Source organism: Thalassophryne amazonica, chromosome 22, assembly GCF_902500255.1.
Source record: "Thalassophryne amazonica chromosome 22, fThaAma1.1, whole genome shotgun sequence".
NCBI lineage: Eukaryota > Metazoa > Chordata > Actinopteri > Batrachoidiformes > Batrachoididae > Thalassophryne > Thalassophryne amazonica.
This window is the reverse complement of record NC_047124.1, coordinates 13,510,817-13,523,271: the sequence shown is the minus strand read 5'-3', so window position 1 is coordinate 13,523,271 and position 12,455 is coordinate 13,510,817. Positions and strand designations below refer to the sequence as shown.

Sequence of the window (12,455 nt, the reverse complement as noted above, 5' to 3'; positions counted from 1 at the left end):
AACTGTAACGAAAGCCATGAGTGTGTAGTCCAATCCTACCAAAGGCCTTTTTGCTCTTTTTATTAAAAACAAAGTCTGAACAAAAGTTTTCTTAATATGATTTTACTTCCCATGTCTGGCCCATATGTGCATATGTCACTTTTCATTCATGTTCTCGAGACAGCAGCAACTTCAAACTGTAAAACAGGAGGTAAACCGCAAACCTGCCATGCAATAAAGTCAGAATCAGCCTCATTTGTCATCAAATTTTCATTTATCACATCTATCCAGAGGGTTATGAGGTCACTTTTGTTAGTTTGTTGGCGGGTTGTACTATAGGTCTGTCAGTCAAGTGGAATGTCCTTGAACAAGACAATGAACCTTGAAACCGTTCAATCTTGAGGCACATTGGCTTTCTGGTTTAGCTGAAACAAACCATTTGTTAGCAGGATAAACTGCTTTCAGCTAAACTTGGTGGACTGATCAGACTTATCAAGATGTGTTTTACGATTGTCCTGCATCAAGACTGAAGCCAACGCTTTCAGGGACTTCCCGGATTCAGCCATCCCAAGTGTATCTGTGTATACTGGAAGTGATGAATTTGTAGACACATTCTTTTCTCGACATTGAAAGAAGAGTTCATGGCGTCACGAGGTTGCTGGACTGTGGTGCTTGGATAAGCTGATCACTTTGGAGGAGAACGAACCTCCAAGACTTGAAGATCCTCGTGCTTCCTGTTTTACTGCTTGGTCATGAGACTTGGGCGCTAACCAGTGAGCTAAGGCAATGACTTATTAATGTCATTGGCACTAGTCTCCTTGGAGCAGGGGTGGCCAAGTTCGGTCCTCGAGAGCCACCTTCCTGACACTCTTAGTTGTCTCCCTGCTCCAACACACCTGAATCCAATGAAAGGCTCATCTTTCATTGGATTCAGGTGTGTTGGAGCAGGGAGACAACTAAGAGTGTCAGGAAGGTGGCTCTCGAGGACCGAACTTGGCCACCCCTGCCTTGGAGGATCCTGTGGCCATGGCCACGGGGGGGGGGGGGGGGGGGGGGGGGTTTGAACACCAGGTTGCTCATACTTGAGACCAAAGTTCTACCAGGTTAGCCAAAGGGGAACTCCCCACTAGCCAAGGTAGTAGGAACATCTTTTCAATGTGGACTTCACCTTATTGTTGGAATGACTTGGTGGCAAATGGACTGATTGCTTAGGGCAATGATTCCCATGCAGCTCCCAAAGTACCCAAAGTACCATTCGGCATGTTCGATTTTTTTCAGACAACTCTTGACGGACCTGATCGGAGTTGAACAAATGAAAACTATGGAGAATTTTGAGTCCTGAGTTCCAGCACTGGGCCAGACTGGCTTAGGAAAGATGAGAAGCATGACTTGAATTATTGAGGGAGGCCAGCTTGACAAAACCTCTCAGTCATGCACATCTCACAACAGACAAACAACAAGCAATGTATCTCAGACTGCAACGATTAAATATACACTAGAAATTACAGCAATAACGTTGCTGTCTAAATGCATAAATCAAGTAGTCTTCATTTTTTTTAGTGGACAATTGCACACAGCGTATTTTTCAAGTGTGTTTTCTTGTGATATTACAGTTTGTTACAAATAACTGAAAGACTCGTTTGTCTTGTTGCTTCTTCAGACGACTGCAGAGTCCTGGTTAAATTACAGGCAACAGCTCCAATTTAATAAGAATTCATGCTGGTAGTTGGACATGCACATGCGTCACAAGACTTTTTAGATGTATTTTGAGTAGAACGAGGCTTCCTTGGATGATAATGATACTGGTGAACACAGAGTCTGCAGACAAACACCCTCCGTCTCCTGCAGTATTTTCTGGTTGGATGCAGCGACACGCCGGCTGCACAGAGTTGCCATCTGATTTTTAATTGTGGAGCTATGTGTGTTATTGGCTCTTTTTTTGGAATGCACCCATGCAGAACCAACTGAGTGACGGCCAGACGTCTATTTCTAAATGATCTGTGCAGCAGGGAGGTTTGCGTGTCAGTAGAATCACTTGTCAATAGAATGAGCAGCAGGGTTTGGAGGAGAGGGACAGCCAGGCAGAGTGCAGCCGTGGGCTCGGTGATGTTGATGAGCTGGGCAGCCGTCTCAGAGCGCTTTGATACCAGATGACCGCCGGTATAATGAGGCGGCCTCGGCGAGCAGCGCTCCAACAATCAGCCTCTAATCTGCATGCATATGTATCTGATTTTGTGGCAGGCGCCAAAACAAACGTGAATGTTTGACAATGGACTTGGTGGTTCTTCAAATGCCTGCAAACACTGATGGGTGTTTGGAGACACACTTGTGACTGGATGGTTGCCACTTTAATTTTCAGACCAACTGAGGAAAACTATCTTATAGATAGATGAATAGTGCAGAGAGTATTTATCTACTAACAGGCAGTATTAAAAAGAAAGAAAAGAAAAAAAAACAACAGCAAAAACTGTGACCATAGTTCATGTTAGCATGTGGAATTGCACTTTGATTACAGTATTTTCCGGAGTATAAGTCGCCGGGTTTTTTACTAGTTTGCGAAGCCCTGCGACTTATACTCCGGTGCAACATGTATACCAAAAAATCATGCTTTTGTTACTCATAATAATAATTAGAATAACTATATATTAAAAGCCAAGTGAGCTCTATATATGTGTGTGCATGCATGTGTATGACTTCAATCACGGAGAAACTGGGGAGAGCTGACATTTGCTGTTTGGTATGTTTATGTATTTTGGGTCAAGGATGAACACTGCAGAAACGGAAAGTTGATAGGACAAATGTTTTTGATAAATTAGGGATAATAGGTAACAACAGTGAACAATGGACGCTGACAATGAAATTCTAGACTCGCATGGCATTCCAGCAGGGGGCGGTAAGTGGTAAGTGTGTACGTGTATACATACGTGCGTGCAAGTGCGTACCTTCAGTCACGGAGAAACTGGGGAGAGCTGGCAGTTGCCGTTTGCTATGTTTATGTATTTTGAGTCAAGGATGAACGCTGCCGAAACGGAAAGTTGATAGTTGACTAATGTTTTTGGAGAAATTAGGGATATTTGATAACAACAGTGAACAATGGATGTTGATATCACCATTAATCAGTACCTGGTAACCAGGCAATCTCTGAACAAAGGAAATATCTCACCTGTGCCAACAGTAAAACATGACATTACCTACATGCGTTAAATAATAAATACAATTTTTCACAAAACTTTCTCATTTTAACTTCCTGCACTTTCAGTTAAAATCATTATAGAAACTTTGCATAATTTATTACCAACCTTGAAAAAGGTCAGCCACCTATTTTATAAACACTACCCAAATTTGAGCCCATGGATCCCCACGGGCAACGCGCTATATAGGTTTATAGCTTTATATAGGTTTTTCACAAGAATGAAAGCACAAGAAAATAAACTCCAATATTAAAAGAATGTAGGCCAATAATAAGAAGGACACTACAGCAATGCACAAAAATTCCAAATTAACAAGCTGATAAAACAGAAAAAAGGTGCGACTAAGCGACTTATACTCTAGCACGACTTAACTGGTGCGACTTATATGCTAGAAAATACAGTAATTAATTTTTGAAAGCTTGACATTGCAAATTCCTGGAGGGTCTGCCAAATGGTTAGCATCAGCTACAATTACCACCAACTGCTTAACTTTAGCGCTAAAGTTTAGCAGTTGGTGCTAATTGCAGCTGAGAATCTGCATATGAGGTTAGTGTTAGCATAGCCAGTCACGCTAATCATGGTTTAGGCTAAAGTTTACCAGCAGCTACACTCTTAGAAATGAAACATTCACTCTTAGGCATAAAATGTTTAATTTAATTGATAAAGTTAAGGTAACTTTTTCTACATAATTGTTAATTAAGTGCAAAACAACATTGTCATTGACATTAATGAAATGAAATGAAACATTATTACTTAAATCCCAATATTGTGTTGCATTTAATTGACAAAGTTATGTGGAAAAAGTTACCTTAACTTTATCAATTAAATTCAAAATTTTATTTCTTAGAATGTACAATTAGCACTAAATGCTAAACTTTAGCATTGACCATGGCTAGGGTGACTGGCTATGCTAACACTAACCACATATGCTAATGCTAAATGCGATAAGGTTTTTCTTTAATGTGATCCATCATAACTTAAACGCGGTGTTTCTGCAACAATGCCTAGCATAAATAGCTTTAAGCTCCACCTCTGCAAATCTGGTGATTTTCATAATAATTTGAATAATACACTTATATATCTCTTTGTGTTGAATATTGTTTTAAAGGTTTATTTAACTGAGGCCTTCACTAGCACCTGTTCGGCATTCTCAGGGTCAGTTCTCTCAAGACATCAGGGTCTAAACGATTGGTGGGTTGCTTTATTTTTGCTTTTCCATGGAGATATATAACAGAGAATTTCATTTCAATATATGGAATTCAACTTGAACTGTTCTTTTTCTGAGTAATTGCACAACTTTGAAAGAAAAAACAGAATCTGGTGCACAAATTTGTAATTAGTTTGGAGTTTTTGCAAATCAATATAGGGTAAAAACTACTTTGATTATTAATTGAGTGGTGATGAAAGTTCCTCAGTGTCTCAAACTGTAAGACCCGTGAACGTCCTGTTAGCGATCATGACTATAGCTGTTAAAGCAATTTAATCTAAAGTGCTGATTCACCAAATGCAGACTGTAATGCAGCTTTAATAATGATAAATACTCGTACATATTTTGTAATGAGTACAGCAACCTGAGCATGCAAAATTAGCAAATTAGTTCATTTTCACAAAGACTAACAACACCATCAAAATTCTAATTAAGAATTAATTAAGAAAAAACTAAATGTCAATATTGCCAGATATGCAATAATTTAGCTGTTTGTATTAAGTACGATAAAAAATTTCGAGGAATCCACCATGTTATTGGACTCCACAAAGAATCTCAACTCCTATGTTCTGAGATCTTCACCATATGACACTGCCATCCTGGTACACAATAAAAATTTAAACTGAACAACTTTGTTGTATGTATGTTAGATTAGATTAGATTAGATTAGATTAGATTAGATTAGATTAGATTAGATTAGATTAGATTAGACAGAACTTTATTGATCCGTTGGGAAGGCTCCCTCTGGGAAATTGAGGTTCTAGCAGCATTGTATAGCAGCACACAGGGTAAGCAACACACAGAGTAGCAAAAGTGAAAAAAGATAAACAGTTTGCAAATATAAATATAAATACAAATACATGCAAGTTTTTCAGAAATGCAAACGTTGCGGCAATGTTACATGCTGGTATTGATATTTTTTGAGCACCTGGAAAAGCTGCCACCCGTCGTCTTATTAGTAGACGCCCAGTTGGTCCCAGAAGTCACATATATGGTTTCTGGTTCCTTCTTGTGCATGTGACTGCACGGTTAGATTCATGACCAACCAGCCGTTGGGATCTGAATAACGCGGCCAAACGGGCAGAGGCTGCTGCTGGCAGAAGGTCATGTGCTGCACATGTGAGGACGGGTCACCGGCGTGAGCGAACGCTCCCCAGTAACACAGCATCTGACTGGACAGCAGTTTCTCTGGCAGTGTCATGCTGAAGTTAGCCACTGAGGCTGAGCCGAAGAGAAAAGGCAACTCGGCGCCGTGGCAGACGTGCTGGTAGCAGGAGGACACGCCGGACCAAACCCGGTGGTCTGATGCCACGTGGTCAAACACGTAGAGCCAAAGGTCACTTCCTGCTGCAGTGCTGGCGAGAGCTGACCTCCGACAGGGGCACAGGAAGACGTAGTCTGTGATGATCTAAGAGAAAGAACACCAGTGAAGCAGAGAAAACTTTGGGAATCATTGATTTAAATAATTTGGCAAAAAAGGCTGGTTGTAGTCTGAAATAGATACCATCAAATAAAAAATAATAATAATCCTTTCAAAACTGGAAAAAGGCATGTTCCCACACACTGGAAATCCTTATATGCATTAACCCTGTAAAATGCAATAGTTTGTGAACACATTAACTCAAAAACATTAAATGCTCTCATCGCGTATGTCTCCAAATTAAAAGGCCATATAGTGAGGATAACCAGGTTCAAATTGAGTTAACTTTGACAAACCAGATCAAGACAAAAAGCAACATTGTTTTGCTCATGTAGTATACGATAAACCTGCCATCACCCTCCTTGAACATTGCCACCTGCTGGACATGTGTTGGACTGCTACAGGGAATTAGAAGCAGGTGTGGTTGAAATTACATGTAGCTTGACGTTGACCGTGATTTACGAGGAAAAACACTCCCAAACGACCCCACTCTGGACCACTGGGTGAGATTTCACCCACGTGCCAGTCACCTGCATTCACCTGCAATTATGCCTCATTTATAAAATGACTAAAAAAAGCAGCTGCTTTGACATTTGAATTACACTTCATGGTGTATATTTCAGTTGCACCTTTTATTATTATTATTATCATTATTAATAAAATGGATCATCCTAATTGGTCTGACGCAAAATGAAGCGCTGACGGCAGAGCTGTGAAAACTGTTTCTTTGGCTAAAAAAGAACCAAAAGAAAATGAAGGGAAACTGTCTTCTTCTGTCTGTTACCTGGAAACCAGCGAGTCTTTTCAGCAGCCTTTAACCTGCTGCACCCACACAGCTGCACATCTGACGCCTGAAAACAAACCGACTGCAGGAAGCTGACGGACAGATAACACAAACTTGCACGTAACATTCTTTCATCTCCAGACATGCCCTCCTTTCCTTCGCTTAGGACCACAGATACACACGCACACACACATGCAAAAACATCCACATTTCAGATCTATACATGTAAAAACAAACTACACGTTATAATTAGGGTAGATTAATTGAATTAGTAATAAGCATTAACAGTTATGTAAGACACACCTGTGTTTACTAATCATATGTTAATGGGTAAAATATGTTTATGCTTATCACTGCATTAACTAATGTTTATTCACCTACCCATATTGTTTCTGTGGTGGATGGTGGGAAAGTTAAAGTAGGGGCTGCACAATATTCAAGAGGTGTCACGAACTATGTCACCCTAATTCAATGCAACATGTAAATGAGTCCAGGAGTCAAACCCCTAATTTTTGATGAACCTTGTTTTGTCGGATAAAGTTTTTTTCTCTGTTGATTCATGTAGCCTAGGGATAGGTAAACAAGAATTAGGGGGGTGCTCAGTGATATCTCTTGGGCAACTTTGGATATTAACCCCTTTCTGTTGGATACGCTCTATTTCTGTAAAAAGTCACTTTTCTCCATTTCGCAAAAGAAGTGAGTTAATATAAAAGGCTTAAATATGCTTGGGTTTTTGAGTGTGTCCAAATCATTTTTAATTCCTTAATTAGGTCAATTAACCATTTTTAGTCATTTGTGTTACTAGTAGCCTGGGTGTCATCAGCTGGGCGTACCAGTTTAATTTGGTCGCTCAGTCTTACTATAGTCACCACTTAACTGCAGTTTTTCCTGCTGAAGCACATGTTTGCCATTCCATTGTTTTAAGTTTTCAATTCAGTAAAAGAAGTCACATCTTACGTTTCGTCAGTTTCAAAGGCAACAAATGTAAGTACATACACTATAGCAGAACTAGAATGATACCTTTATTTCTCTGATACCCTCATTGTGGTTTTTAAAGCCGTAATAATAATCAGCTTAAGCCAACATCTTTGATTAGTGTGTGCTGCCATCTTTTAGCAGATCACCAAACTTACTGCATCATCTCTGTTGTGTACTAGTTCCTCTGAGGTTTGTTCATGAATACATATAAACAAGAGTTCAATTACCTCAATTTTCAGAAATAAAATTTTACTTTGAAACCCTGAACAGATTATGCATGTAAAAAAAAATATTTCTAATGCTGACTCTAGTGTGAATATAACACTGAAGATCAGGTGAACCTTGGTAGCTTCATGATAAGAGCTACATCCGGATAATCTAGGGACCCTGGTTAATTCCAACTTTTTTATTTCGGTGTTTCTATGCATTATCATTATCACGTATGTGTGATGCCTTGAGTGGTTAAAAGACCATATTGGTAAACAATAAAGGGTTTTTCCTTTTTACAGATTTGAAAGTTGGTACTGTTGCGGACTTTGTCATGAACTTCAATAAAAGAATAGCCTCCTACATGACCAGCAGTAATGTCTATCTCATTCTTGACAGATATTATGAGTACAGCATAAAGTCCACTATGAAAGATGGCAGGGAGACGGGTGTTACTAGGAAGCATCATTTGCTTCGGACAACAAAGTTGCCTGCACAGAAGGTTGTCTTGTCTTCTGTTGAAAACAAGAAACAGTTGATCCATATCCTCTGTGAAGAGCTGACACAAGACAGGATATTTGATCTTCAGAGTACTAGACCACAAGTTGGTAGTGACTGGGGAGGATCCTTGCCCTGTTGTAATCAGAAAGAAAGAACGAAGGACTCGATTTGATCTTGAAAGTCACCAGGAAGAAACTGATGTCATAATTGTCCAACAAGTGCTGAAGTGGGTCAGGGAGGCCCAGCAAATATCTGTGATTTCAGATGATATTGATGTATTTGCTTTGCTACTTCATCACTACCAAATGGCAGGACTGGAACTGCCACTTACCATGGAATCCCCTAGCAAGGAAAGGGCAATACTGGATATCAAGTTGACACTGGCTAAGCATAAGGAAATAGTTAAGAACCTTCTTCCTGCACATGCTATATCAGGATGTGACACAGTGGCATGTTATTTTGGAAATGGACAAGGGAAAGTCATCAAAACCCTGAAAGATGGATATGATCTGTCAGCAGTAGGGAATATGGATGCACCCCTCCAGCAAGTAATTGATCAAGCATCAAGTTTCATCTCAGCGTGTTATGGCACAAGGGACAGCACAGACATGTCTCACACACGAGTTCTGATGTGGGGAATAAAGAATGGCAAAGGCCATTCATCTTCACCAAACTTGGCTACTCTTCCACCAACAAGAGAGGCCTTTATAGAAAACGTGAAGCGGGCACATTTTCAGGCAATGCTGTGGCAAAATGTCAATGTTGACCCTACGAAATTGGACCCAGAAGCATTTGGTTGGAAGAAGGACACAGACAACAAATCACTGACCCCAATCACTTTACCGGACAACACAAAACCTACCCCAGACTACTTTTTGGAAATGATCCGATGTGGCTAACACCAATAGATGTAGCTGTAAACCCTTACCTTGTACAATGTTTTGTGCATGCTTCAAGGTAGGATGCTCAAGACAGCAGTAGCCTGAACTAGCCATCATGCATAGCATTGTGTTTAACACCATTGTGTTAAATACAATACAATGGTGAACAGGCCAATAAGGCTAAAAACATACATTATACCCTATTCTAGAAGAGATGGCAGTTTTCGACTGTTGGTTACCTGCTGTCTGAAAATCTTGCAGATATTTTGACAAATTCACTATTGGAAATGGCTGGAAAAGGGTTAATTCATTCAGTTTTGATAAACATTTTATTCAGCACTACTGCAATTTCTGTAAAATTATGTGAATAAATATCAGAGAAGGAAAACTTGATGCATTTGATATGAGTTTTTACCAAGGAAATGTGTGAGCTAGGCGTTATGTCATGATTTGACCGTGTTGGGTGTAAAGGGGTTAATATCCAGGGTTGCCCAAGGGATAACACCGAGCACCCCCCTGATTCTTATCAAGCTACCCTGAGGCTACACAAATCAACAGAGAAAAAAACTTTATCCAACAAAACCAGGTTTGACCCCATGACTCCTGGACTAAATGAAAAAGAAATAAAATTTATGTAACATCGTGACCAAACCATTCCTGTTGCATTCCTACTTCAAAACAAGACGGTCCCTAGTTTAAAGCCACCTGTGCTCATGATGTGCTCAAGACATGGATGACCTCTAATTTCCTGCTTTTAAACTCAGATAAAACTGAATTTATTGTACTTGGCCCCACAAATCTTAGAAACATGGTGTCTAACCTGTTCCTTACTCTGGATGGCATTACCCTGACCTCTAGTAATACTGTGAGAAATCTTGGAGTCATTTTTGATCAGGATATGTCAATGCGCATATTAAGCAAATATGTAGGACTGCTTTTTTGCATTTGCGCAATATCTCTAAAATTAGAAAGGTCTTGTCGCAGAGTGATGCTGAAAAACTAATTCATGCATTTATTTCCTCTAGGCTGGACTATTGTAATTCATTATTATCAGGTTGTCTTAAAAATTCCCTGAAAAGCCTTCAGTTAATTCAAAATGCTGCAGCTAGAGTACTGACAGGGACTAGAAGGAGAGAGCATATCTCACCCATATTGGCCTCTCTTCATTGGCTTCCTGTTAATTCTAGAATAGAATTTAAAATTCTTCTTCTTACTTATAAGGTTTTGAATAATCAGGTCCTATCTTATCTTAGGGACCTCATAGTACCATATCACCCCAATCGAGCACTTTGCTCTCAGACTGCAGGCTTACTTGTAGTTCCTAGGGTTTGTAAGAGTAGAATGGGAGGCAGAGCCTTCAGCTTTCAGGCTCCTCTCCTGTGGAACCAGCTCCCAATTCAGATCAGGGAGACAGACACCCTCTCTACTTTTAAGATTAGGCTTAAAACTTTCCTTTTTGAAAAAGCTTATAGTTAGGGCTGGATCAGGTGACCCTGAACCATCCCTTAGTTATGCTGCTATAGACGTAGACTGCTGGGGGGTTCCCATGATGCACCCAGTGTTTCTTTTTATTCACCTCTTTTTGCTCTGTATGCACCACTCTGCATTTAATCATTAGTGATTGATCTCTGCTCCCCTCCACAACATGTCTTTTTCCTGGTTCTCTCCCTCAGCCCCAACCAGTCCCAGCAGAAGACTGCCCCTCCCTGAGCCTGGTTCTGCTGAAGGTTTCTTCCTGTTAAAAGAGAGTTTTCCTTCCCACTGTCGCCAAGTGCTTGCTCACAGGGGGTTGTTTTGACCGTTAGGGTTTTTCTGTAATTATTGTATGGCTTTTGCCTTACAATATAAAGCGCCTTGGGGCGACTGTTGTGATTTGGCGCTATATAAATAAAATTGATTTGATTTGATTTGATTTGCTCCAGTCTCCATGTACACCGGGAAGGGCATCTGGCATTAATGTACTTGTTGTTAAAGCAGCTGGCAGGAATGCAGCTGCCATTAATGCACATTTCATAAATACAGCTGCCCTTAATGCACCTGGTGTAAATGCAGCTGCTGTTAATGCACATTTCATAAATACAACTCCCGTTAATGCACCTGGTGTAAATGCAGCTTGCATAAATGCACCTGCTGTTAATGCATCTGGCAGAAATGCAGCTGCTATTAATGCACATTTCATAAATACAACTCCAGTTAATGTACCTGGTGTAAATGCAGCTTGCATAAATGCACCTGCTGTTAATGCATCTGGCAGAAATGCAGCTGCTATTAATGCACATTTCATAAATACAACTCCTGTTAATGCACCTGGTGTAAATGCAGCTGCTGTTAATGCACATTTCATAAATACAACTCCCATTAATGCACCTGGTGTAAATGCAGCTGGCATAAATGCACCTGCTGTTAATGCATCTGGCAGAAATGCAGCTGCTATTAATGCACATTTCATAAATACAGCTGCTGTTAATGCACCTGGTGTAAATGCAGCTGCTGTTAATGCACATTTCATAAATACAACTCCCATTAATGCACCTGGTGTAAATGCAGCTGCTGTTAAAGCACCTGGTGTAAATGCAGCTTGCATAAATGCACCTGCTGTTAATGCATCTGGCAGAAATGCAGCTGCTATTAATGCACATTTCATAAATACAACTCCAGTTAATGTACCTGGTGTAAATGCAGCTTGCATAAATGCACCTGCTGTTAATGCATCTGGCAGAAATGCAGCTGCTATTAATGCACATTTCATAAATACAACTCCCGTTAATGCACCTGGTGTAAATGCAGCTTGCATAAATGCACCTGCTGTTAATGCATCTGGCAGAAATGCAGCTGCTATTAATGCACATTTCATAAATACAACTCCAGTTAATGTACCTGGTGTAAATGCAGCTTGCATAAATGCACCTGCTGTTAATGCATCTGGCAGAAATGCAACTGCTATTAATGCACATTTCATAAATACAACTCCTGTTAATGCACCTGGTGTAAATGCAGCTGCTGTTAATGCACATTTCATAAATACAACTCCCATTAATGCACCTGGTGTAAATGCAGCTGGCATAAATGCACCTGCTGTTAATGCATCTGGCAGAAATGCAGCTGCTATTAATGCACATTTCATAAATACAGCTTCCGTTAATGCACCTGGTGTAAATGCAGCTGCTGTTAATGCACATTTCATAAATACAACTCCCATTAATGCACCTGGTGTAAATGCAGCTGCTGTTAAAGCACCTGGTGTAAATGCAGCTTGCATAAATGCACCTGCTGTTAATGCATCTGGCAGAACTGCAGCTGCTATTAA

General features: G+C 40.2%; 1 protein-coding gene across 2 annotated transcripts in view; it reads right to left on the bottom strand.

Moving 5' to 3' along the window:
- Nucleotides 1-4,679: 4,679 nt before the first annotated feature.
- Nucleotides 4,680-12,455, bottom strand: part of LOC117504225 (cAMP-regulated D2 protein) — a 33,038-nt gene continuing 25,262 nt past the window's right edge. For both annotated transcript variants that reach the window (XM_034163625.1, XM_034163626.1), the window contains one exon: nucleotides 4,680-5,785. In XM_034163625.1, the coding sequence (XP_034019516.1) occupies nucleotides 5,333-5,785 (453 nt within the window). In that variant the 3' untranslated portion in view covers nucleotides 4,680-5,332. The remainder of the gene's footprint in view (nucleotides 5,786-12,455) is intronic.